Source organism: Haliotis asinina, chromosome 7, assembly GCF_037392515.1.
Source record: "Haliotis asinina isolate JCU_RB_2024 chromosome 7, JCU_Hal_asi_v2, whole genome shotgun sequence".
Lineage (NCBI taxonomy): Eukaryota > Metazoa > Mollusca > Gastropoda > Lepetellida > Haliotidae > Haliotis > Haliotis asinina.
The window spans coordinates 43,665,655-43,690,940 of NC_090286.1; the positions used below are offsets into that span (position 1 = coordinate 43,665,655).

The 25,286-nt window shown below is 39.2% G+C and overlaps 1 protein-coding gene across 6 annotated transcripts in view; it reads left to right on the top strand.

Annotated features, from left to right (window-relative positions):
* Positions 1-25,286, top strand: part of LOC137291536 (uncharacterized) — a 57,673-nt gene that overhangs the window by 18,890 nt on the left and 13,497 nt on the right. For 4 of the 6 annotated variants that reach the window (XM_067822905.1, XM_067822909.1, XM_067822906.1 and 1 more), the window contains exon 2: positions 5,376-5,543. Coding sequence is in view for 2 of the 6 variants with exons in the window: in XM_067822909.1 (XP_067679010.1) it covers positions 5,460-5,543 (84 nt within the window). In the remaining 4 variants the exon portion in view is untranslated. Of the gene's footprint in view, positions 1-1,169; positions 1,187-5,375; positions 5,544-16,614; positions 16,749-25,286 lie in introns of those variants that run through there. The other 2 variants (XM_067822907.1, XM_067822908.1) reach the window with 2 other exon arrangements.

Below are 25,286 nucleotides of genomic sequence, written 5' to 3' on the forward strand. Positions count from 1 at the left end.
TGATGGCCCTATTTTTACACTTACCTGTTTATGTTATGTTAGAACAGTAAACTACATAATACGAACTGGTAACACACTACACAAAGGAAGGTAAAGAGCAGTGATCATTTCATGCCACAGTATTAATTTGTCATGGCGACACATTTGTGTGATAAAATGAAACGGTTGTCCTTAATTCAGTTTTGAATGGCCTATGTGATATGACACATACAAACAGCCATCACGTACACCTGAGTAAAAGGCGGAACACAACACCATGACGCAACACGTATGCTCATGTACATAAATTACGCATATGAAATCACGCAATTGATGAGATGTCGGTGTGTCATATTCTATGTCAGGTGTATGACGGCGTAGGTGTAAAAACTGCCAATTCATCCCCAGATAATAAAAAGTCATATTTCTGGAAACACATGACCAAGAATAGATTACTGCCAACGAAATCTCATATGGAATTTTACCACGCCTATGTTAACGCACCATAATGATTTGAGAGGAGAATAATACTCATATATTTACTGTTGACTGAATAAGCAAAATCACCTTCTACTCAGGTCCGTACAGGTGGCCAGAGGTAAAGCTATCTTCAATGAAAGTACCAAAGAAAGGGGTATTTAGGGGGAAATACCTTTTAAGGATTGGAAGTGAAAACTGTACAATGGTGTATTTTCAGTGTCTTTCAACCAGTCAATTATATACACATATGCGATTGGGCGTTACTGTCGGGCCTTTATACGTCAAACCGTTTTGACTAATGATACAGAGAACATATAAAAGATCCGAGGCAAAAAGCCCTCAGGTTAAATAAAGGAAGTTACACCTTCGTTAGATTCAGCGTCAACAATTGAAAGTCAGGAAAGGCTTTAACGCATCTACGTCACAGACCACAAACTGACCAATCAAAGTAGCGCAAATTTTGCTTTTTACGTACAATATTCCCACGTCTTTTTAACAAGCTTGGCGCTACTGTGATCGTTGTTTCAACAAGCGATTTGTCCTCACAGGAAAGGTCGTTTTGTCACATTCCAATAGGGTGGATTTTCTATGCATATTAAATACAAATGTGGATTGGCTGCATGGGAGTCGACGGGTTCATTTAAGTGTCTTGTCCTTTGTCGCATCATGTATTCTGTCATTAGACTATGTTGGTTTACCACCTGTCTACAATCTACAAGTGTACAAGGTAAGGCAGTCGTTTCTGATAATCGTTGCCTACTGTAACGTGCAATGCAGATTACCTTGTCATGTTAGATGTATTGTTGCTAATTGTATACATCGGTTGTAGATATCAGTTGATTGACATCACCTAAACCAACATGTGTTGTTGATCAACACAACAAACACGTGTCTAATGACACAGCATATGACAGATTATCGACCACGGCTTGAGCTTTTTAGAACATAATGGCATAAAATATTAGTAATTGGCTCGTAATGGACTTTGATGTTGTATACTTATACAAAAAATAACAAAGGCTTAACCCTATCCTTCCTTGAATCAAATATGAAATCAGCTTTATGTTTAAGCATAACTCAATGAGATCAAGATAACTACATGCTTTTCTTCTTACTTGAGTGAACATGTGTCATCTTGAGACAACTACACAAAACGAACTACAATGGTAATGTCAAATAACAATCTTTGATATGCGCTTGATATGTTATTAGACATACAATCGTGTGGATTTAGACTATGTCCTTTATGAATGAATATACACAATGGTATCTGATGAAAAAAGACTTCTAGGAATGCTACAAGAATGTGTGTTTAGATCACTAAAGCATGGCATGTTTGCCTGTCTACCAGATGTACATTTCACAGAGACACACATCAGATATTCGTAACGTCACAGTCAAGATAGACATCTTGTCAATTTTCGGCAGCATTACATAGAACCATTTAACCTTGTTGCACATATCAGACAATCTTGGGTCGTAAATACGGTCACATGCTTAGTGACATGCATTATTGCCTATCAATTGTACATCGATAGTTTTGTAGGCGGGTTTACTGTAGCCTAGTCACATGTCAATGAAATGCAAGAGCACTTGTCGATAGCTGTCGTGATAGAGTCATCAAATATGAGTATTGTATGTTTATCTAATCAGCTATTATGATAACTATGTGATAAAGTCACGCCAAGGGCTTGTCTGACGGTTATCAGCTACTTGAGAAAACGCAATGTAATTATATGTCTATTGCTGAAATTAGTATGTGCGCTCAATGATACGCAGCTAACGCGTGCGTGCTATTCGCAATGATTAACGGTAACAGCTGAAATTGACATGATATATACAACCTGTAAGGATGTAAGGATATACTGACACCCGAGACACTGTCACTACGTCATCCACGAATATATAGGCCTTTTAACCACAACATGGATGATGTATCTTAACTCACGTGTATACTGATGGTAATAAGTTAAACAACTATTTCTATTCTTGCCTTGATGTTTTGAAAACACAGATGTGAGGGATAATGTCACTATCCCGAGCACAGTTTTATGACATAAACATGGGTGAATGAGTGAGGAAATAGATACACCTATAGTATCACACAGCTCCCCCCCCCCCCCTCTATCTCTCTCTGGGGCAACCCCCCCAAATGACCTACACATTCGCAGAATTCAGTTAATGTAAAACCTGCAATATGTCTGACGGATCCTGGTTGACAGAACAATCCCCCATGCCCTTGAGTAAAGACTGTAAATGTGTTTGTAGTACATTCAAAATGTATACTTCACCTGGCAGTTGCATACACTATGGCTCGCGGATCGGATACCAAGAGGGGATGAGTTAATACTATCAGGCAGTCACATAAGAATGTGATGTGAAAAGGAAATCACGATGCATAAAAAATCCTACTATGAACTTTATTTAGTAACATCATATTATGCCAGTATTGTTGGCATCTGAAATGGAAAGTACACGCATACTCTTGGTCCTGTCAATAATGACTGATATGTCAACGGCCTCGTATTAGATTACCAGCGCCTTCCGCATGGTGGACAATGCTGAGCATTTAGGGATACCATCCTTCAGCGGGCGGGATCGCACACTGCATTTGTGTTCGGTTGTTCTAACTTACGACCGGTTGTCAGATGCATACATGGACCGACGGTGACTCCAGTTTCTACGCTGATATTTCATGTGGCATTTGTAGACTACGAACCCTCCTTACGATGTCTAAACTCTGCTGTGAGTTATCTATTTCCGCATTATTTGCAGGAAATAGTTCTAGGAATGTCGTGATTTTCTCGTTGTTTATATCAGTCCACAACTGCTGTTCCTAAACATGTTTTCCAAGTGATCCTCAGCGCCGTTTAATTCATGCATTCAATGTTATCCCCGGGTCTAATACTCTGGTGTTAGTAAACGTTTCTCATCCAGCATGTCAAGGGGTCGCTAGGTTGTCTTAAGAGCTGTGATTTCACTGTGCAGAGTTACACCCCTTAGCTGTGCCAGAATCGTATGAATGGTAAACTGAGATTCCTGGTGATTATTGCTTCTGGGTATCACAAGTGTGTATTGTCAGGATAAATTCAGGTCTCCCCTAATTACACTGGCTTGCGTAAAATAGAAGACTTGTTGTTTAAAGGGTATCGACTCAATCACAAGTTCATCCATACGTCCTCTGAAGTTAGCCGGCTTTCTCATTTAACATGCATATTAAGTGTAGAATCAGGTAAATAAATACTCCAGCGTTGATATTAATGGGAATTATCTGTGTTCACAATTCCTTATCCTCATTGTTTGCATCAACTGGTTTTTACTTATCCCAACTATCATTGTTTATGGAACTGCTTTGTGGCAGGTGCTCAGCGGTTGATTGTAAATACATGTACATGTCTGGCTTCCTGTAAATCTGATATACATGTATACAGATTGCTGTATACAGTAAAGAAGTTGCCATCCATATACTCTTCATATAAAGGGTATTGGCAATGTCAATAGCCCGGGTATGTGTTAACAAAAGTCATATCATCTGTCAAGATTCTGGAGCAGTCAGTGTCCACATTATATTATCCTACTCCATAGGGTCATTGGTATAAATTTCCTCAGAACACAGTGATATAAGTAACAGAGCATATCAAACCAACAAGGTCTTCAGCTGACGTTTATGTACACGTGTGTCAAAGGTAATAAATCTAAACCAGGCAATATGGCACTGACTGGTGCTCATAGGTGACCTTTTACTGTAACAAATATCGTTTATTACTGCAATCTTTGCTGTCAATCAACCACAGATCACGATCACATCAGTTCACATGAGACATAAGTGTCAGTGTCATACGGTTGAGTACAGTAACACAATTGCAAGGTGTGACGGGGAGCCCAATTGTTAAATCGTTCTGTGTACATGACGAAGACCCGGGTTCGATTCCCACCCTGAGATAGTGTGTGGTGTCCATTGTTTTGATAGTACGGAAAAATTGATCAACACGGAATAAAACCATACCCACTCAGGGTATATGTCTGTTTTAACGTAATGCTTGGCGTTAGGTTCTACATGTGATCAAGTGTGTAAGGAGTATGTGCTACACTGGAAATACATTGCTTAATGCTTGATGAACTTGGTTTATGTTCGTCATATGAACCTATGTGCCACAGTCATACCAAATATCCACCTCACACACTCGCTCCTATAACGAAATAAAGTTCGGAAAAAGAGGGAAATCAAGAGTCCAGCGTATCCACGTAGGGATTCGAACCTCGGTCTGTGACGTGATAAGCGAACAATTAACATCAAGGCCTTAGGAGGTTCAAAGGCATACAAATCTTTATCTTTGTATTCAGACAATGATGGTAGCGCGTGTGCAGGGCATGTCGTGATCACGAATCAAACATATTCTAAGTAACATTACATGGAAGAGTTAGAGAACAAACACAGCAATTTAGCACGTAGCATGCGCACAATGAAGCACGAGTCATGCTTGGTTCAACAGGAACCAGACACCCAGTCTTAAACCAGCAGGTAGCACTCCGTCAGCAAATCATCACTTTCATTTTTCGATTCCCTCGCTTTCTTTTCACTTCAATATTTATTCATCAATACAGGGCCATTCTCCTGCCCGAGAGATGGTAGGGATTGACAATGGGGTAATTTTCGAGCCCAGGTCTCCCGACACGCGATGGCACCGTCACTCGGGGGTTGACATTTCACACACAATGTACGACGCACGGATTCTCACAGCATAGCGGACAGCTAACCAAACCTGTCCTCACTGATCAGGCGAATTAGTTGCATCGACCAATTGTGTCGTCACAGGGCTATCATGCTCCCCGTTTACAGTTTCTGTGCGCTAGTCGTCGGTATGAGACTTACATTGAGAACACAGGGCGTTCATTCTTCCTTCTCTTTTCTACAGCAGGTTTGTTGATAAATGGGAAGTCCGACAACAAGGCCTTAGCCTAACACGCTCCTCATCAGGAAGGAGATAACTAGGTACCTCATGTATCTCGACAAAAAGGATCGGCGTTTGATCTCCTGGCAAAAAATCGTGGATATACCCATCAACGACTTTCAAGAGATTAGGGTAAGTCGTGTCTTCTTTGATTGTAAATATTGTACAAAATCGTCACAATTGATTTAATATTAAATGATATTGTCATTAAATGATTTTGTACCCAAGAATTAGCTTATCATTGGTAATACATTATGTGAAGCAATACATTCAATTAATTCGTTTTTAGTAATGATTTGAACTATGTAAACCGTTTCACCAAACTATCTATGTTTCATATGCATGCCCATGTTTTCGTGATATGTTAACGTGAAACCAGCCGGCCACAGCGAGGTTTTAGTTTGTAAAGTAATAACACATGATACGTCTGTCACTAAGTGTACAAGCTCTTAAGCCCAAGCCTTCTCAAAACATTAAACATATTTCTCTCTGTCACGAATTATTACAAATATTTTCGTAACAATAAAGCTCCATTTGAAAAGCTATTCAAGTCATTAAATACATAGCATACGCCTCGTGCTTTCTTCTTCAATATCATAACATAATAAACAAAGCCCAGGCCCTCAACGGTATTTATGTCACCGCGCGTATCCATGTTAAATTATACCTACCCTCAATGTGCTGAGCATATGCCGATCTTCACTGCGTCTCTATTACGAGAGTTAACCTCTGTACAACTTACAACTCCATGCACCAAAATGTACTACGTTTTGGCTGATATGTTACCCGAGGAGGGTGTATGAATTCTGCCTATCAGGTTTACAACTGATTTTTTGCCCAATGCTCACCTCGAGTATGGAACCGACCGGCACAAGTGTCCAAGATCATGACCCCTGCATGAATCTGTAGACATGAAAAACTCCAGCGTTTGTATTTCAATAACCGCCCCGCCATCGAAAGATATGTACTAGTATGTACATTTGTAAAGACAGAAATAACTGTAGTTGAAAGGCGAGCGTCGATCGATCAATGTGGTTACTTTCATAAGTGTTTGACAGTCAATATTGAGAGAGTAGTGTGCCCCGACATTCCTTGGAATGGCTTAATTTAGTCTCTTTACGTCACTTGATGAAAGCACGTTTTGCACGTGCGTGTGGTTCACAGTGGTGGGTGGAGTTATATTGCTATAATCTCTAACCCGTAAATGAATTCGAGGGTCCTTCAGTTTTCAACACAAGAATGCAAGGCGTTACTGCGAGCAATAATTTGAATTCTTGTTTATAACAACATATTTGTGGTATCTATGAAAGTAGATTCGATTGCCCAGTAATCCTTCAACATGTCAGGACAAATGTTGTTCAAATGCTTTGATCAAGGGGAAATCCTTTAAATGCCCAAGTCAGTCAGTTCTTATATTGAACCCATCTTCGTAACAAAAAGGCGATAATTTTGACATAAAAGTGTGGGGAAACTGGTAAGACAGACTTTAAGAATGATGACGTCATCCCCTTTGATTCCATGGCATTTTGGCCATATCGTGAAACCCATCATCAGCGTTGCAGCCACATTGGTCCAGTAGATGGTGTGTTCACCCCGAAAGCGGAAAGTTGGTGGTTTCATGCCGAAATTCGTTGAAGCGTAGTACTTGTTGTTGCCCTGCCTGGTCTACCCTATTTTAGGGCTATGTTCGATAAACAGCCTACACCATGTGATATATCAATTACGTATTCGTCACATTTGATGACATAACATTACGTTGGTACCTAACCCAGACATTTAATCTAACATAGTCATACATACCTACGTAATGTATGTAGAAGTGATATGGCGTGATTAACCAAACGGCACCAAATAGCATTCAACCATGTGTTCTTAGTAAGCTCAGTAACACCCACCCTCCCAAAACGAGGTTAAAAGTAGACCATGATCAATGTCCAACATAACCAAATGAGACATGTATCGATATTCATGAGATATGCAGCATATAGTGGATGAGTTATGGTTTCATTCCGCTTTGAGAAATAATCCAGCTTATTATGGTGCTGGACGCTAGTGAATAGGCTTCACACGTGCACCCAGGTTGGGGACGAAACACGGCACTTCAGCGTGACGGGCGAAAGCTGTAACCACTAGGCTACCCCGCCTCTGATGCACTGATGATGCATTAGCTTCATCGACTTTAAACAACACAGTTTAATGAGACATACATCGTACATATTAATTGAATACAAACACACACGCTCACAAACGCACACACACAAACATATTTAAAGTACATGTGTATATCACGCTAACTAGTGTACTGTTGACAGTGTTATAATCGATTTTGAGTATAAAGGTAATTATCCCCATCGCCTATTGCGTTGTCAAGTATTAGACTGATTTATTGACAAACTTGTTATTTGCACAATCAGGCCTCGATATTATTCATGGACTGTGTGATTTATCGGGAATTATGTCATAAGGTATCGTTTTGTATTATGACAAGAAACGTTGATAAATTGCCTTGAATTTCCTTCCATGGCAAATTTCATGGAAACAGTCTCTTAGATGACATTCCCCTATTGTGCGTCCTGCATTTAATATCTTCGTTTCGTTTTTGTTATGCTGTATCGACATTGTATGCCAAAATTTCGTGTAACCATGCGGAAAAGGCAGTCACATTAATGGCCTATAACCGCAGAGGGTTCGTTTCATGAAGTTTATGATCAAGAATGAATAATCAAAGTGTTCTCAAAATTGGTTATGAATAATATCAATAATGGTTGTCAGATGGTTTAATGGCATGCTATGCGTAATGGGGGATGTTGACAACAAAGTTATGTGTTACAAATAACATGATATATGTGGGATCACACACATTCTCACAGATTCTGTTGGGGACGTGGAGTGGCCTTGTGGGTAAAGCGTTCGCTCGTCACGCTGAAGTCCCGGGTTCGTTTCTCCACAAGGGTACAATATGTTAAGTCCTTATCTGTTGTCTCTCGTCATGATAGTACAGGAATGCTGAATTAGGAGGCGTAAAAATATATTCACTCTCACACTCAGATTCTAGTACTTTGCGATTGTGATTTACTCCTATCCGGTATTCGAAATAACACTCTGAGGGTGACGTACCTGAGTGAACCATATAACCCAGTCACCCCTAAAATGTACAGTACTAGAATCTGCACTTTGCTGAGGATGTGTACTCCCACGAATAGTTTTACATTTGACCACGGTTTGAATGGAAGTATGTATTCCAAACTGAAGACCTGATGTTCCTTTCATCCTCACCCAGAAGCGTGCCCTAGAATAACACAATGTTATGATTCATGTATTATGTTCAGCAAGTACAACGTAATGTTGAAAGTGGAACTGTAACGCTTTGTGTTCTTCATAATCATCAACATAAAACTCTCACTTTCTTTACAAAATTCAAAATGTATGAAATAATCGGAACGGATAATGAACCCTTGCATCTTTTGACCGTGTGGCACCATAGCCTTTTTGTCTTAGATATTTATCCCGTTCTGTCATTTATTATTAAGAAGGTATACAAGCAGGGGGTAACGAAAGGTAATTATCGGGATTTGTTCAGTTTCAAGATTGTAGTGATTTCTGTGGATGAAACGAATTGCTATCCAACAATCTGAACATTCACGGTCACGAAGAATGAAATTACTTTGATCTAAATTGCAGAATGGTATCAATGTCATGCAAATATATTATTAAGTGTACAGACAATGTTTGCACGATTGGATCTTTGCACGCAACTGACAACGTTGAGAGTGCACAACAGCTTTATCTATGACGACAGGTACAGAGACGTACAGTTAGGTAAAATGTAATCATTGAGTTATCATTGTGATTGTGGACTTTTTGTAACAATGACATCGTGACGTCACCACTGTACTATGGGGATAGATCTCACTCTTCCATTGAACAACCAGTTTCATTGTTGTCCTGATACTAATTCAAATATTAGTATCAACTCCATGACGTCAGTCAACTTCAGGAAAACCACCAGACTGTTATTCACTCTTTATGCAATAACCGCCATGGGTGGTATCGTAGTTTCATGGTTACGGAAAGACATATTTCGTGATCATATTTTCAAAACCTGTACAATGGTTTCCTGTGTTTTATATCAGCAATTGTATACAGACACGGTGTATAGTATACACGTTTGTTTGATGTATGCTTGTTGTACAAGGTACTGAAATTGAAAATATGCAAAAATCGTGTCCACACGTAATTATTGCTGAAATATGAATACGTTGTGGCTTTTTCCTAACGTCACAAACATTCCTAGCAAACTGAAAGAACTTCACGTCAGATTTGCTTTGTATTTCCATAATTTAATAACCTGTTGAGACCAGTGTTTGAGCGATATGATAGTCAAGATAAAAACGCTAAGGTCGAGTCTGTGTACATACCAGAGAAACATCCTCTTATGGCCACCAACATCGGACAGAAAGGGCCCTTGACATCAATCTTTTAACTTTCCCTGCTCTTATCGTCCAACCATGTAAGAGCATTTACCTAACGCGCACATATCCTCGTTGTAGAAATGGGCCAACGATTTTCAAGAGGCTCGTTTTTTTAGCCATCGTCGCTTTTTGAAGTTTGAGAAGACGTTCCTTTGAACTAGAATGCCGCACTGCGGGTGTAGGCAACGCGGCAAAGGGCGAGTCTTGTAGACAAGGAGGGAATTCTTCACTCAGTGATCTCGTTGGGTCGTTTGTCATAGCGAAAACAATGCCTGGTGACAATGTGACTGAAAATTATTCCCCCCAAAACCATACAATTAAGTTTGATCTCAAAGGATGTGAAACTATACTTAAGCCTCACCTGTCGTCTTCTTTGGTAGAAAGATTAAAGACCTTTTCAATGGATAAGTACTTGATTTAGTCAAGAGGTGACTTAAGTTTACGAAGAGACTTCAAGTAGTTATATTTTTTATATCCCGTCATTTAGCCGCCGGCAGAACTTCTTTAGTCACTTGTCCATTTTATGATTTTGGATTCAAAAGGACATACTCAATCTATCCAGTATAACACGCCGTGCAAATAGAGGAGATATCTGTACGTAAAGTTATACAATATATATCTTTGCTCAAGACTTTCGCGAAGCACACGAAAACATGTAACAAGATATACTTTAAATTGAGCAAAAACTTGTGTTGATGTGTATCGTTGTAAACGATCAAAATTTTTAACATTTTATTCAGAGTATGCTAGTGAGCGCCCTGGAGACATACTTGAGATGTCAGTGGTGGTTGAGTTGCTATGTTCCTTTCTTATTTCAAATTGATTGCTTAAACCACGGCATCGACTTCGCAGTAGGCATATTTTATTACAGTTCTTGACGGTGATGTAGTATAGTAATTATGGGTCCTGGCAGGGAAGAATTAATAACATCAGAAGTTTAAAAGTGTTAATCCGCTCTGCTTAAGGAGTATATTATCTTGCAAAGCTAATTCTTCGTGCAAACTGATTTATGTAAACTGACTGGCGTTGTACGTCAAATTACATTTATATGTATGTGTGCGGTTTGTGACCATTGGTGTAATTGCTCTCTGATTTAAAAACTGTCATACAGTCCTTGTCAGTGACTGAAATGTATTGTATATATTGTATGTAAACATTTTGACGAAACTATACCACTGTCTGTATGTCGTGGGCGGTAGACAAATGATATTATCCATTCATTATTAATTAATGTTCTCTTTACCTATGTTCTCTGGAGTAGTGTGTGGTATTTGCAGCCCGTGTTGTGATCATGGCTAACCGGTTTCGCTTACTTCTTTACCGTGAAAGACTTACTTGTGGAGAAGATGTAACGTACTTAGGTAACGAAATGCTTCATCATGGCGATGTGTGAACACTTTGCTACATTACAAGCAACACCACTCGGTATTCAAAAGCGAATTACAAATCGTAGTTACGTCTGGGATCAGTTCAGTATTCCATAGACCGTGAATGTATGTTACCGCACAATTTACAGTTTAATGAATTCTCTATCAAAACAATGAGCGATTGCATTTACCTGTGGCATGCTTTTTCCGGTAAGAAAATGTATTTGTTTCCTAAGAGGCTTCTGTATTCGCTTGCTGGGTCCTGAGAGTATTCGGACTTGGATCCCGTTGTCAGCAATGGCCGCCACGGCCAGCCGCATGTTACAGCAGCATGCTACATGTTATCTCAGCAACCTTTTACATGTTATCTCAGCAACATGTTACATGTTATCTCAGCAACATGTTACATGTTATCTCAGCAGCCTGTTACATGTTATCTCAGCAACATGTTACACATTGGAGTTGACCAAGTCCTTTCAAAATGCATTGTTTTTCATCATAAGCTAGATTATTTCAGTATGCCTGCAAGCAGTGGCTGTTCCTGTTTGGTAATGAAAGCATACTCAGTTAATAAACAGCCTCTGATCGTTTGACCGTGCAACCAAGTTCTGGACTGCCTACAAATTCTCCAATATTTTCAGGCCGTTGTGAAATAGGTTGAATATTGTTGGCTAAACCTTCAAATAAACAACCAACAATAAAAAGACGACGTTTTCTCAAACGTTTTTGTAGCTTTGAAAATGACCGAAGTTTGAAGTCTTTTAGCAAGTCTGTCCTATATTGCACAGAGAGTTGCTGACGCTGGAGTATTCATGGAACAAATATGGCATATTTCCTGACGGTCATCCGCCTCCTGTCCCTGGTATACTCAACAGAGACAGCTAAAACGGAAGTGACAGACCCCTAAATGCCAGCACACACGAATCAATGTGTATTTAAATTGTGAGACTCATCGCTGTACATGAACACCGGCAGACGAGATCTCACTTCCTCTTCCAAAGTGACAGCATAACAAAATAAACAGCAAAAACACCGATCGCAGAACGTCTACCTTTGAACTCAACGCAGACGTACCACCCAATGACACGTATGCATAATCCTTCAATATCCGCCCACCCGTTTATACAAGAATTCAAAAATAGTATAAGGACTCCACAGTTTAAACACCAACGGCCAATAAACACTTTTCCTGTTTAATGTTGGTAGGTTAGTTAGTTTATACTCCATATTTGCCAAAGGCATACCGGCGGCTGTTGAGCAACGTTCTCTAAATACTTAATCGGTAAATCAATTTGCATTATGCTAAGTTCCAACCCCAAATACACCGCCGTTTGTTTGACCCAGATTTAATACATTAAGAGTAATGTAGAATTAGGCTTCAAGTCATTAGGACGTAAAGATATTTCCAACATACCACGTATACCAATCCTTACCTGGATTTAGAAAAAATAACATTATCTACGAATGCAAATATCAGGTGTATATATTTAGCAAATAACAGGTATAAAAGCGCGTGCTGTTAAAGTTTATTTTTAATGCACTGAAATCCCGCTATGTAAACTAGAACCTATGTGCTTAATGCAGCGGACGGGTTTACCTAATCCAATGCATGTAACTCAATATTATAAAAACTGAGTGAGTGATTTCAAATATGATAAACGCTGAAGGGAATATGTGACGTCACAACATTAAGCCGCGAACATGCTGCGCATGCCTGGTTGGCACCACCCCAAATTAGTCACAAATTCGACGTCTCTTAGGCATGAAGTTCGACTTTGAAACATGAACATTCTGGTCATGTTAAGGATTAAATTTTATTACGTGCTGCTCGTTTTTCTGGTTTTATGAGTGTTCCTTTGATACATTCTTGAGTATTTTGCCTTGAATGGGAATCGATTACCGAGTGCGGGTCTAACATGATTCATTCCTACACTGCCGAACGTGTCCTTTATATACCACTGTTTCCAAATAGCTACTGTGGCTTTGTATTCGAGTTTGTGTGTACCCAAATAACTAAGATATTCATCAGGTGAACACTTGTCCTATTATATGAATTTACTGGTCTGAACTTTGTACACATATTTCTTCTTTTAAGCATGAACTGGAAATCACTTTCTTGCTGTATTCGGTAAATGTAACACATCTTTGCAAATTTACGATGGTGTGTGAAATATTGTTTTATTAAACAGGTTTTATTGAAGCAAATGCATTGCATTAATCTTTGTGTTCGTCTTTGAGCAAAACCAATCCTGTCCTACTCAGTTCTCGTAAAGTGCGCTTGAAAATATTCTGCAAGAATTTTATTAAACCTAACTTCAAAGAACGAAACAAATTTATTTTGTATGTACAGCCGTTTCATCTCAACACTGAGAGCGCCTAAGTCATAACATCATGAGCGAAACCCTTTCTTTAAGTAAGTCCAAAACACAATGATTGTTTATTTTGCGTGAACCTTAGGTCCCTTTTATAAATATACATGTCTGAAGAGGCGAACAATCTGTGTTGAAAAGTTAAAAAGAAAAAAAAGGACCAAAGGAACCGTATGATAATACGCGTGTTTTAAAGGGTTCCCATTGGCAGCTTTAAAAGGATGCAAAAAAATTATGTATTTCATTTTGAAGAATAGACAATACTGGGGGGTCTCCAAGCGAGAAACGTGCAATTGTTAGTAGTGAAACTAGAGGCATGATGGTTTATACAATGGCAAAGTGCATGAAGCAAGTACATTGATTCAACATGGAATGTTGGCCTAGTTCTCCTCACTACACGATGCAGCGTCAATGCAGGACGCGGTACGTGTATACAACGTGGCCCTTTGCCATATAGCCTGTTACATGAAACTGAAGGGCGAACGATTACACCTATTGTATTGTGGCTGAGGCACCTTCTGCTGCCTTCTGCTGCCTTGGCAATGCCGTAAATCTCTACAGGAATTTGGAAATCAACAAATGCCGTTACAGGCGAGGAAACTACTCTGTTTATAAGATTTACATCTCATTGTGAACGGAGTATGAGATTAAATCCTTTAATTCATGAACAGGAACTTTGCACGTGGTGTCCCGGAATTAAGCTTTGGAGAAGGAAATGGACGAATGGGCTATTTGGAGATGTTATATAGTTTCAAACCTTGTCTATCCAAATTGCCAAGGTCATTGTTTAAAGTCGTCTATGGGGCATTATTTGACAATGCCTCAAATGCTCTTTAGATTCAGTTGTTTTATGGCTTAGGGGCTTCATACAGAATCCTTGTTCTGTGCGTACAGACATACTTGAGATGAAAATAGGTTGTACTGAAAAGGATATTTTCTTGGAATTGGGAAATCGTTGTATAATGAGATCTAACAGTTCCGCCTTTAACAGGTTCAAATGTTTGTGATATGTGCATCCCGAGAACATAACATGAAGACAGTGAAATTAAGTTCTTTGATCACGTCAGTGTTTAATGCATTTTCAGAACTATGAACTGATCGATCTTTTGTTTTTGTTGTCTATGGGTTTATACGAACTTATATGAAGCGTATCCAATAGTTACGTTTGTTGTACTGACCTGCATTTCTATATTCAAACCCAACCTGTATGAACCAAGGTTTCGTTAATGACCTTCAAGATATTGTGCTCTTTTGAAAGATTGGGTTAACTATTCGAAAGGTGCCTTTCTTTAATTAGCACCATCCCTTTAAGCTATCGTTGTGGAAACTGTCAAATTATACAAATAGTTTTGCTGACTTTGAAAATGTCACAGACGACGTATCACATGACCTGTTTGCACCTGAAGACGCATGCGTAATCACCCAGAAAACGCAATGCTTCACCCCCACAGGGTACGTTTATTTTAGCCTCGTTGTATCTATCCTCGCCGTGGCCATTATGTTAAAATGCGAGGCTCTTTGTATCCAGGGCTATGCCACGTGTCAGAGGAGGCTATTTTCGGGTAATTGCTATGCTGACCCTGGGGACGTGATTATTGTCTTCAGGAAGACCGTCTTAAATCACACAGCTGTTTGATAACACAAGAATTTTGATGTTAAGCATTCATTACACATGTACACATGTGATTACACAGCCAGCCACTTGAAGTATGAGGGGCTGACGGAGTCGAAAATAAGTATCTTCGCACTCCCAGCTATCTTTAATTCGCAATCATATAAATATGTAAATATCAATATTAAGATGAATAAGGTGTACTCTATTTAAATCAATGCTGGAAAGAGAATCTTGAACACCCATGATCGAGTGAAACAAACAAGAAATTTTCATTTCCCCAGCTGTTTATCTAGCCTAATCAACAGCAACACATTACATCCTGTATTTCAACAAGGGGAGCTACTCTTGACCGTACTTGACTCTTAAAAACATAGACTATCATTCCATGATACACTGAAACGCATTTTCAAACCAGTGTAAAATAGAACTCCCAATTTCATTCAAATGAATACACGGTTCATAATACAATATACCTGACCACATAGTTTGAAAGTAAATTATTAAAATTATTTCATAATTCACTCTTTATGATCTTTAAATCTCCTACATTCCCTGACCACGTTTAGTATGATGTTGTAATAATAGAGCAATGACTAATTCTGTCATCCAGCAAACAGCACATGTGAATATCTGCATACACAAAGTATATTTTCGCAGGCAACGTTTAATAGTCCATTACACTGAATGCACAGTAATAAAGAATGATGGCAACGGTTGCCCCTACCAAATAGGATATAATCTTTCCACGACATATTTTCAGTACATACTTGTTGGGACTGTGCTTTATTCTGCGTTGTCTACGTGAGGTTGCATTAAACAGTCTCGTAAATCTAGGCTCTGTTTCGGGCTCAGCTGGCACCTTCTCTGCTATGTGATTCGAATTCCATGAATACCTATGGTAATTAATTCAGTTTCAATATGATTCCACATGCTTATTTCACAATGAAACAGCTGATCTCTTTGTTTCGGTTTTTGACATTCTTAAGGTTTCAGTGTTGGGAAATATGTTTTGAAGATTGATGGCAAATTCCAGCTGTCAAAACTCATTGTTCTATTCAATAGTCTCTATTGGATTGAGCTTGTGGTCAGTTGGACAAATCTGCTATCATTTGTTATTGGCGTTTGTCGCATGTTGTGCTTAGATTCTCCTTGGACAATCCAGCCGACGTACGGATGTGACACTTACACAATGGGCAATGACACGGTGAATTCTCAGTCAATGGCCATTATCAAAATCATCTAAATCTAGTTTATTTATATGAATTATATACATATAGATGCAAGCCTTTCAAAACCGCAAACCGACATTCCTTTCCCTGGGGGGCCCTCTTTGGGTTTTTAATCTTTTAAGGCAAAATGATCTTTACTCTGGTCCTTTAGGTTGCTTGTGGCGCACTGGAAACGCTTTGGAAAGTTCACACTTGATGTGTGGACATTGGAAAGGAATCCTAGGTGTCCAGTTGTACCAACTGGTCTTACAACATTCATAGACTCTACGTACAAACAACACTAAGGTATGTTTCGCAAGGATGAACAGATCATATCGTAAGGAGACACAAAGCGTTAGGTTATAACGCCTCTGTAACCGCTTTGATATATTTCTTTTTTCAAGAATGGAACAGCCCAAGTTTATAGATATATCATACGTACAATATTACAGCATGCAAATTGACACATGTTGTGTATACAATCTTAAACATAACATTGTAAGTAAATAGCTTTGCATCAAAAGAAAATGAATACTTTACAGATACACCCATATGTGTAAAAGAAAATATTGATATTCAGAGAGATATGAAGACAAGCCTTGAATATCAGACATAATTTAAATTGAAATTAACGTTTAACATTTACTGGCATTCCAAAACAGCGTGATTACATTTATTTTGTTGTATTGCTTGGCAAACCCTGAACTGGTTCAAAGCATATATTTCTTCCGAATAAGATCATACTATGATAACACGAATACCTGTTAGGATGTAAAGAAACACCTTAAAAGGGCCCCCTAGTTGGGTAGCATGAGCGTATTTTGCCGTCGTCAATAGCACGAGTTAAAGCTGTTTCCCATCGACTACATCTATTGTGAGGGCCCCGCAGAGGTTCACCTCTTGTCGAAGGCACCTATAGGAGTTAAGAGTTGTGGACCTGCCCGGCATACTAAGTAAGCTACAGCTATAAGGGCGCGCTTCGGCTTTTCAATGAGAGATTTTCTACATTGCAATTTGTCATGGCATAAAGCTTGAATTTATTTACTCGCACAATACCACATCCAGGTGAATTTTTAACGCTAATTGCGTTCTCGGCAAAGCTGGAATACTTTCCGTTGCCCGCGGGTTAAGGCACATGCTTCTTCACGCACTGTTGGTAGAGGGTGCTCTGGTATAAACGCACTGTTAGTAAAGTGAAGGATGTTCCCGTGTAGCGTAGTCTCATTGGATGCTTGCTTGCCCAGCAACGTGCTGACGTTGCGAATTTTCGTCACATTCGTCCTACCATTGCAAAAGATTATTTTCGTAATTCTTTGTACAATTGCTAAGTTTGTATTGTACGCGAGGTAAGTAACGATTGGTTGTGCAATGTTTCCTAGCATATAGGTTTGTAATGATAACCCGCTGAGATACCGTACTTGAAACATGTGACACCAATAGATACTCCACGCCTGTCCACCCTTGTTCAAATGAATGCAAGGTAGCACCTAGTACCACTTCTCGATAGACTCAACCAGCTATCAAGCAGGTACCTTCCGAACAGTCTCTCTATCCAGACAACTACACAGAACTATATAACAACAAGCGATGCTCATGCTGTTGATCAATGTCTTTTACAGACCGCGGCCATGTAGCTGGAATATTGCTGGGTGCGGCGTAAACTTGAACTCACTCACTCACTCACTCACTCATAGCAACAGAACAGATATTTGATACTTGAAGGCATAGTAAGGAAATGAATCCATAATTTTACCCAAACTTTAATGCATGAACACGAACAGAGTGCGTACAGTTCACGCGAGACGCATATGTCCGTGTATTACGAGTATATCTTGAAAGTAATCGTTATTATGTGTCCAATCGGATATTATCAGGGGAAGGATTGGACGGGGGATCTCACTGATGCATTATAGGTTTAGCCCGTCCCTACAAATCAAAGGTTACACTCGTCGTTTCCTTTAATGTCATTTTCAGCTATTTATGCTCGTTTATTTCTATTTGTGAACTGATTTGACTGTGACTGATTGAAATTAATGAGATTGAAATGTACAATGAAGCGTTTAATGACACAAAGAGAGACACATATGTCAATGAGGTTGTGCGGAGCTACACATGCTTCATTCTTAAATGTCAAAGGTCATGTCCGTAATAAGGTGTATTACCCAGGTCAGGGCAAAGGTTAAGTTCAAGAATGCGGAATTCGTTAAGCCTTGCTACTCTGTACCTAGTCGAACAAAATTCCTACACATTTAGCTGTAAGATGAAACGACTGGTTGTCTGACAATTAGGAGAACAAGAAAAGAGGAATGAAGTGAAGATGAATGGTAGTCCATGTTGTAATGATGCTTGGAAAGGAATAGGGTTTTACACATTCGTTATTTTTGCGTTATCGAAGGTGCGATGTGGTGCAGCGATTATTACATAAATAAACTACACCAGGCTTCAGTATTTGAAATAAACACTTTCTGCGGATAATATCTGATTACTTACCTAAATACTGTCAAAATGAAGTTTTGTTCAGATAATGTTCAGAGAAAGCTATTAATTAAGTATTCTATACGATATCACACCATTATGAAGATATTGTTCCAAAGTGTGCTACACGTGGCAAAGTGAGTTGCATGATGTGGCATAATGCTGTTCATAATTGGGAATAGAACACTGTTCATAATTGGGAATAGAACTCAAATTAAGTATTATACACAACAGCGGCTGAATGTAGTTCGGTGGGTGAACGCGTTCGACAGCTCCTGTGGTGTCTCATTCTGATGGCTTACGAGTATCTCCAAATCTGTTCTCCCAGCAGGAAAAGGGTACCAGGAAGGATGGGGTGGTAATGTTACTGTTACCCACCATATCACTGTTCTTATTGATTAAAGATAATTTATGAAATTACTTTACCCCTACATCGTCATAGTTACGCAATTAATGATTTATTATGAATTATGAATGAGGTTCTTTTTCCTGGAATGTGTTGTGCACAAGATAACACAAAACTCTCTTCTCACAGCTACGGTGTATATTCTGAAATTAAATCAGACCAGGTGGTGATGTTTTTCTCTCAAAATACTTGAAAAACTCATTATACCTGCCCCTCTTATATAAATGCAGTCGACACTATCATATTTATGTGCGCGATGCAAAACTAACCCTCCTGTGCATAAATATCGTGGCGATTGCTGATATACGTCTGAAAATGAATACATGGCTTATTTCTTTGAACAGACCCGTCTGCTATATACGAGACAGTGTCCTCTCAACCCTCTCAAGAATGTTATATGTAATATCACATGATGAAGTTTATTTAACATTCCTCCTTGACGGTGTTCTTTGGATATGGTAATATCAACCACGGCATTAGATTGTGATCGACCCTGTATTACCCAAAATATTCCCCATGTAGCCCACGTAAACAAATCTAATTATAAAACAACTTTCCCATGAATGCAGATTTGACATGGCCAATCTGGTCACGTCAGAACAGACTTGGATAGCAGGAAACGGCAAGTGCTATGGTATCATAGCTATCTGAGTCGTCGGTGTTTGCGTTTTCTTCTATCTCAAGTAGCTTAGGATCAATAACAGCGGGATGATGCCACAGCATATTCTGGTCTTGTTTAACAATCATTACAATTTGTCTCGCTCGACTGTACCAAGATAGCCCCAAGATCTGTCATAAAATTTACACATATTTCAGTTGTCATTATTTATTTTACCGTCTCGCTAGCCCGTCTGTCTCCATTTCATTAGATAACATTGACATACCACAATGAAAATTAAATCATGAATGTGAATTTCCCTGAAGTTTCAAACCCTGACTTTTGATATTACAAGAAGCGGGTCTTGTTTGCGCCGGCTTACTTAACTTTGAGCCTAAAGCTAGACACACTTCTTTCGTCCCGACGGTGTGGAGAGGAGTGAGCCTCACCGCCGCGATCGGACAAATGATAATCCAAATCCAATATTTTTACCATTTTAATAGGGACGTATGTTGATGATAGGATTAGATTTGAAAGCTAAGCTTATCTTGTCCATCTTTTGAGTGCTACGTAGACCAATACGGACGACAGTTTTCCATTAATTGCAAGAAAATGGAAATCTTGCCTTCGTTGAGCTCTATAATATTGAAAGAGTCTCCTAGGGCTGAAATGCCCGTCGTTTTGTCAAGATCTAAAAGTCACGATTCTTGAGTGAGTCCGTCTCGCCTGTATTAAAGGGAAGGGGATTCAGTGCTTTAATTAAGTGGTTATAGAGGTTGGTACTTTGGGCGAAAGTTTCATGTCAATATGACTGAATCGATTGGAAAGATAAGCCCGAAGCTCACGTAGAAGTATCCCCTAGACATTTAAGAAGCAGAAATAACTATTCGGACCTTTGTGAATGAATGACGAACTTGGATTTTTATGGGAGAGACCTATGGTAGATCGAAACGTTTCGAATTCAAGTATTTAAACTGTTCGTTGTTTTATGAGTGTTTCAAGGTATTTAGATATCAAGAACCTCTTTTTGTATGTTGCAGTGCATAATATATTTCAAATTATGTGAACCTGAATCGAAATTTTCTGTATTTGTGCTTGAACTTTCAGCACCATGGCGTCCACTGAATAGTCCTGCTAATGTTAGGATCAATGTATTGAGTGATCACTTTACAGAGTGGATACGTATTTCGTTCAAGTTACCTCCCCTAGTCGCATCAGGAACACCTGGTCGAGGATATGTGAATACTAGGATGTTCCAATGCGTATTGGCTCATATCAGCTAGTGTAAATGTCCACCACGTTGCTTACTTCGGGCTTCACTCCCACCTTCAGCTTATCAGTAACCATACTGAAGCGCCGGAAAATCCATGTATACACAGGTTATCAGATTAGCAATAGGGTATCATGTTTTTCAAAACAGAACGTCAAATAATCGTGTCTCCTTTCATCCAAGGTGAAAGAATAGGCTGTCCATTAAAGTCCAAATCTCAAAATTAAAAGACACGTTAACTCTTGTTAGTTAAAATGTTAACCAAATAGCATGCCCCAATTGGTTTAAGTCAAATATCCACGTTTAAAGAAAAGTTAGTCCTTGTTAGCTCAAATGTTAACGGACAGGTGACGAGGATATAAAATATGTCTCTTTTCTCCAAAGACAGTTCTTGTAAGCTGAAATGTTAAATGAGGGATCCAAATAATCATGTCCCCATATTTTCAAAGTTATAAAGAAGAGCCAGTTTAGTTCAAATCTTCGCGTTTAAAGAAACGTTGTCCGTGTAAGTTCAGTTGTTATCGGACAGGTGACGAGGACAAAATGGTCATTTCCCCTTGACTCGAAGTTATTGAAAAAGTCAGTTCAGTTCAAATTTCCAAGGTTAAAGAAATGATGGTACTTGTTAGCTCAATTGTTAACGGACAGCTTCTTTTCTCCAAATTTATATAACAGGCAGTTCTTGTTAGCTGAAATGTTAACTGACTCAGCCACAACAAACACTGTGGACATCCACATCGGTGGGTGCATGTTTCATCACGACAAATATGTCTCTATACATCACAAGTAGGCTTTCGTGGTCACCGATTGAAATCATACACCTTACTTCCAAATATTTGATGAGCTGATACTGGGGATGTGTCGTGAAAGTCATATTCCTTGAGGATTGCTGAGGTGTTTGAGGACAATACAGATGGATTATACGCTACCTGCTCAGGCATAATAATCACCACAATTACTATTGGGCAACGTGATAGGACAGTTTTCCTCTTCCTGACCCCTGCTCATGCACAACCTGAGAGACGTTGGGTTATTTCGAAGTGATCGCGTGTCTTCGTGCTATAAGGAAACCCCTTACACACAAGGCTTGTGAAAAGAACAACACTTTGGTGAAAATTAACAAGTCATACAGTGTATAACATATCCTGTTCGTCTCTGTCATGTTCATAGAATGATGTCAAATACGGTGTATCTGACTATATTGAATTATTTTAGTGAGTGAGTTTATTTTTCCTACACTCTAGCAGTGTTCTAGCAATATCACGCCCGGAGAATGGGTTTCACACATTATACCGATGTGGTATCGAACACGGAACTTCGGCGTGACGAGCGGACGCATTGGCAGCGTGGCTAGCCCACAGTTCCTTTTATTACCGTAACTGTTTCTTTTTCATAACGACAATAACTGGGATAGAGAAGTGGCGATTGTTGTGCGCACGACATTCCATCCGTAACATGATGCACAGTGCCACAGAGTCACGTTCCGTCACACAGTGATTCAAAGGAGTAACATGCTTTGCAATCACCACATGAATTATACACGTGCTGTTGTACCCGATTATACACCATGTTACAAAGGGAGGATCATTTTTTCATTTATGTAAAACTTAATGACACACATTTTGACTGAAGACGTCATAAGCATACATTCCATCTCTTTTAATTCATGCATAGCTGACATAACTGAGGTTTATTGCAATGATGTTTTGCACTTGAAAAATATATCTGTGTATGTTGTATGAAAGGAATAACAACACTTAATACAGGTCTATAACTTTCCCCTTCTTCTTCCCTTAGGGTTAGCCAGGTACGTGATCGTCTAGTTGATACTGAGATGTCAAAATACAGTTGTTAGTGCCTCCTGACTGCGTTGGGGTACATAATAAGTCACATAATTAAGTATATGTGCTCCTCTTGATCACTGCCCTGCTATGAAATGATTCAGTGTCTCTGTGTTAATGCTTGAATCGGTTGTAATTGTTAGTGAAGATATTTGCTATATCTGTAACATTGTTTATGCACTTAGGTGTAGTGCAGGGTGATTGTTTATGCCCTATGGTTTTACCACAAAAACCAAACAAGCAAAATACAAAGTTCAGAGTGATATATTAATAATCAGTTGATTAATAAATGACCATAGGGTTATATTTCCTCGTATATACCGTATAGATTCCCGGTTAGTTCATTCAGGATGAGAGAGTGAGTTAGTATATTTTTGCGTAGATTTTTTGCAACATTCCAGCAATATCACGGCGTGTGACACAAGACATGGGGCTTACATATGGTACCCATATGTGGAATCAAACTCGGGCCTTTGGCGTGACGAGCGAACGCTTCAACCACCAGGCTGCCACACATCCCTGTTCATACAGAGAGTCCACACAGCGGTAGACCTTATTATTCGGGTATCTTACTTACAGTAACATCCGATAACATCTTGGTCTGACGCCCTCGTTTGTGTTATCTCTATCGTGACAGGGGACGTGATTGAGATGACTTAGCAGTATCAGTGCCTAATGATTCAGCAAAGGTAAACAAGCAGCAAGTATTCCCATAAGTTTTAAATTTGCCTATGGCAAATGGTTGAACAGAACCTCGACCGTGTACTTCTAACATAATCATAAAGCACCTTAAAATGAGGGGGTGGGGGTGGGGTGGTGAAGTCAGTGAGTGAGTCAGTGACTTTAGATTTACGCCGATTTTAGCAATATTCCAGCTGGAGACACCAGAAATGGGCCTCACATATTGTTTCTATGTGGGGAATCATATCTTAGGCGTTGCGAGCGAACGCTTTCACCCTAGGCCACCTCACAGAGAGAGTGAAACATTCGGTGATAATGGTATGTTCATATGACACATAATGTTACAACCTTACTTGGATGATCATTTTATTCATATCTTTTGTCCAAACCGTGTTTGTTGAAACGTTTTTTGACAGCCTACTCTCTAGGTTGGACATAATATGTTTACACGAAGTGCAGCAAGACATACTTTACACAATGGCATATTGTACTGTGGAAATTCCTTATGAATAACTCGTGTGTGATTTGTATAAATTCTAGGTAAATTAGGACCTCGACAGAAATATATGTTCCAAATAGTTCATACTAATGTCAAATATCTAAAAAGTTTGCACTTCGCAAGCAATTACAACTTTACGCATAAAGTGATATATAGATCATTTTTGACATGTCAAATTCATAATGAATTTGCCCCGGGCTTTTAAAGTTGCATTTCTAAACTACTCAAACCAGCGGTAGTACATTCTTATTGAATTTCTCGAGACCCTAATATGGGTCAGTGTTTAATGACGTGTAGAAGCCAGTTTTCCGACTGTGCTGGTGACGTTCTATCACATCCCGTTTGTAAGGTTTTTGAAAGATGTGCCTAGGTCCAACTGCTCGAGTGCTTTCCAGCCTTTGACGTAAAGAGAAGTGTCGCGACAAATGTTGACTTAGTTATCCAACCCCAGAAACATATTCATGACACAAGCGTTAAGAGAAACCTCCTTTCGATCGTTTTAACCTCTGTGATAGCATATATGAAATTGGAAGACAAATGTTTTCACGCTGATTGCACAAGCATAAACGAAGCATCTCGTCTAACCATGCCTACCTATTTTAGAAGTCAAGAGGCACATTAAGTACACTGTGCTTGGATCATCTAGGGGTTATGACTTTGCCTTAAATAGTCCCCTGTTTTGGTTCTTATCAAGCTTAATAACAAGACATGCTTATGCTCGTCTTGAAGGTGAGAACTGAGGTGCCATCCAAAGCTGTATGTGGTAACAACAATATTGTCATGATCATTTATTCATGGTCATGGCGTCTAAGATTTATGATCTTCGACAAATTGCATGGAATACTCTTTACCTTATTTGTGTAAAGAAACCCCGGAGAATGCTACCATTAACGCATTTTTTGATACCCAAGATGTCTTCAATGAAGGATTTATTTGTGTTTTATGCTTAGATTTCAATAGCCACTTTGAGAACAATGCAGTCTGAAAATGATATATGGCTTGAAGTTGGCATTGTGATTGTTATTGTTTATATATTAAGGATGCCTTGAGCATATTATATTCGTATAAAACACC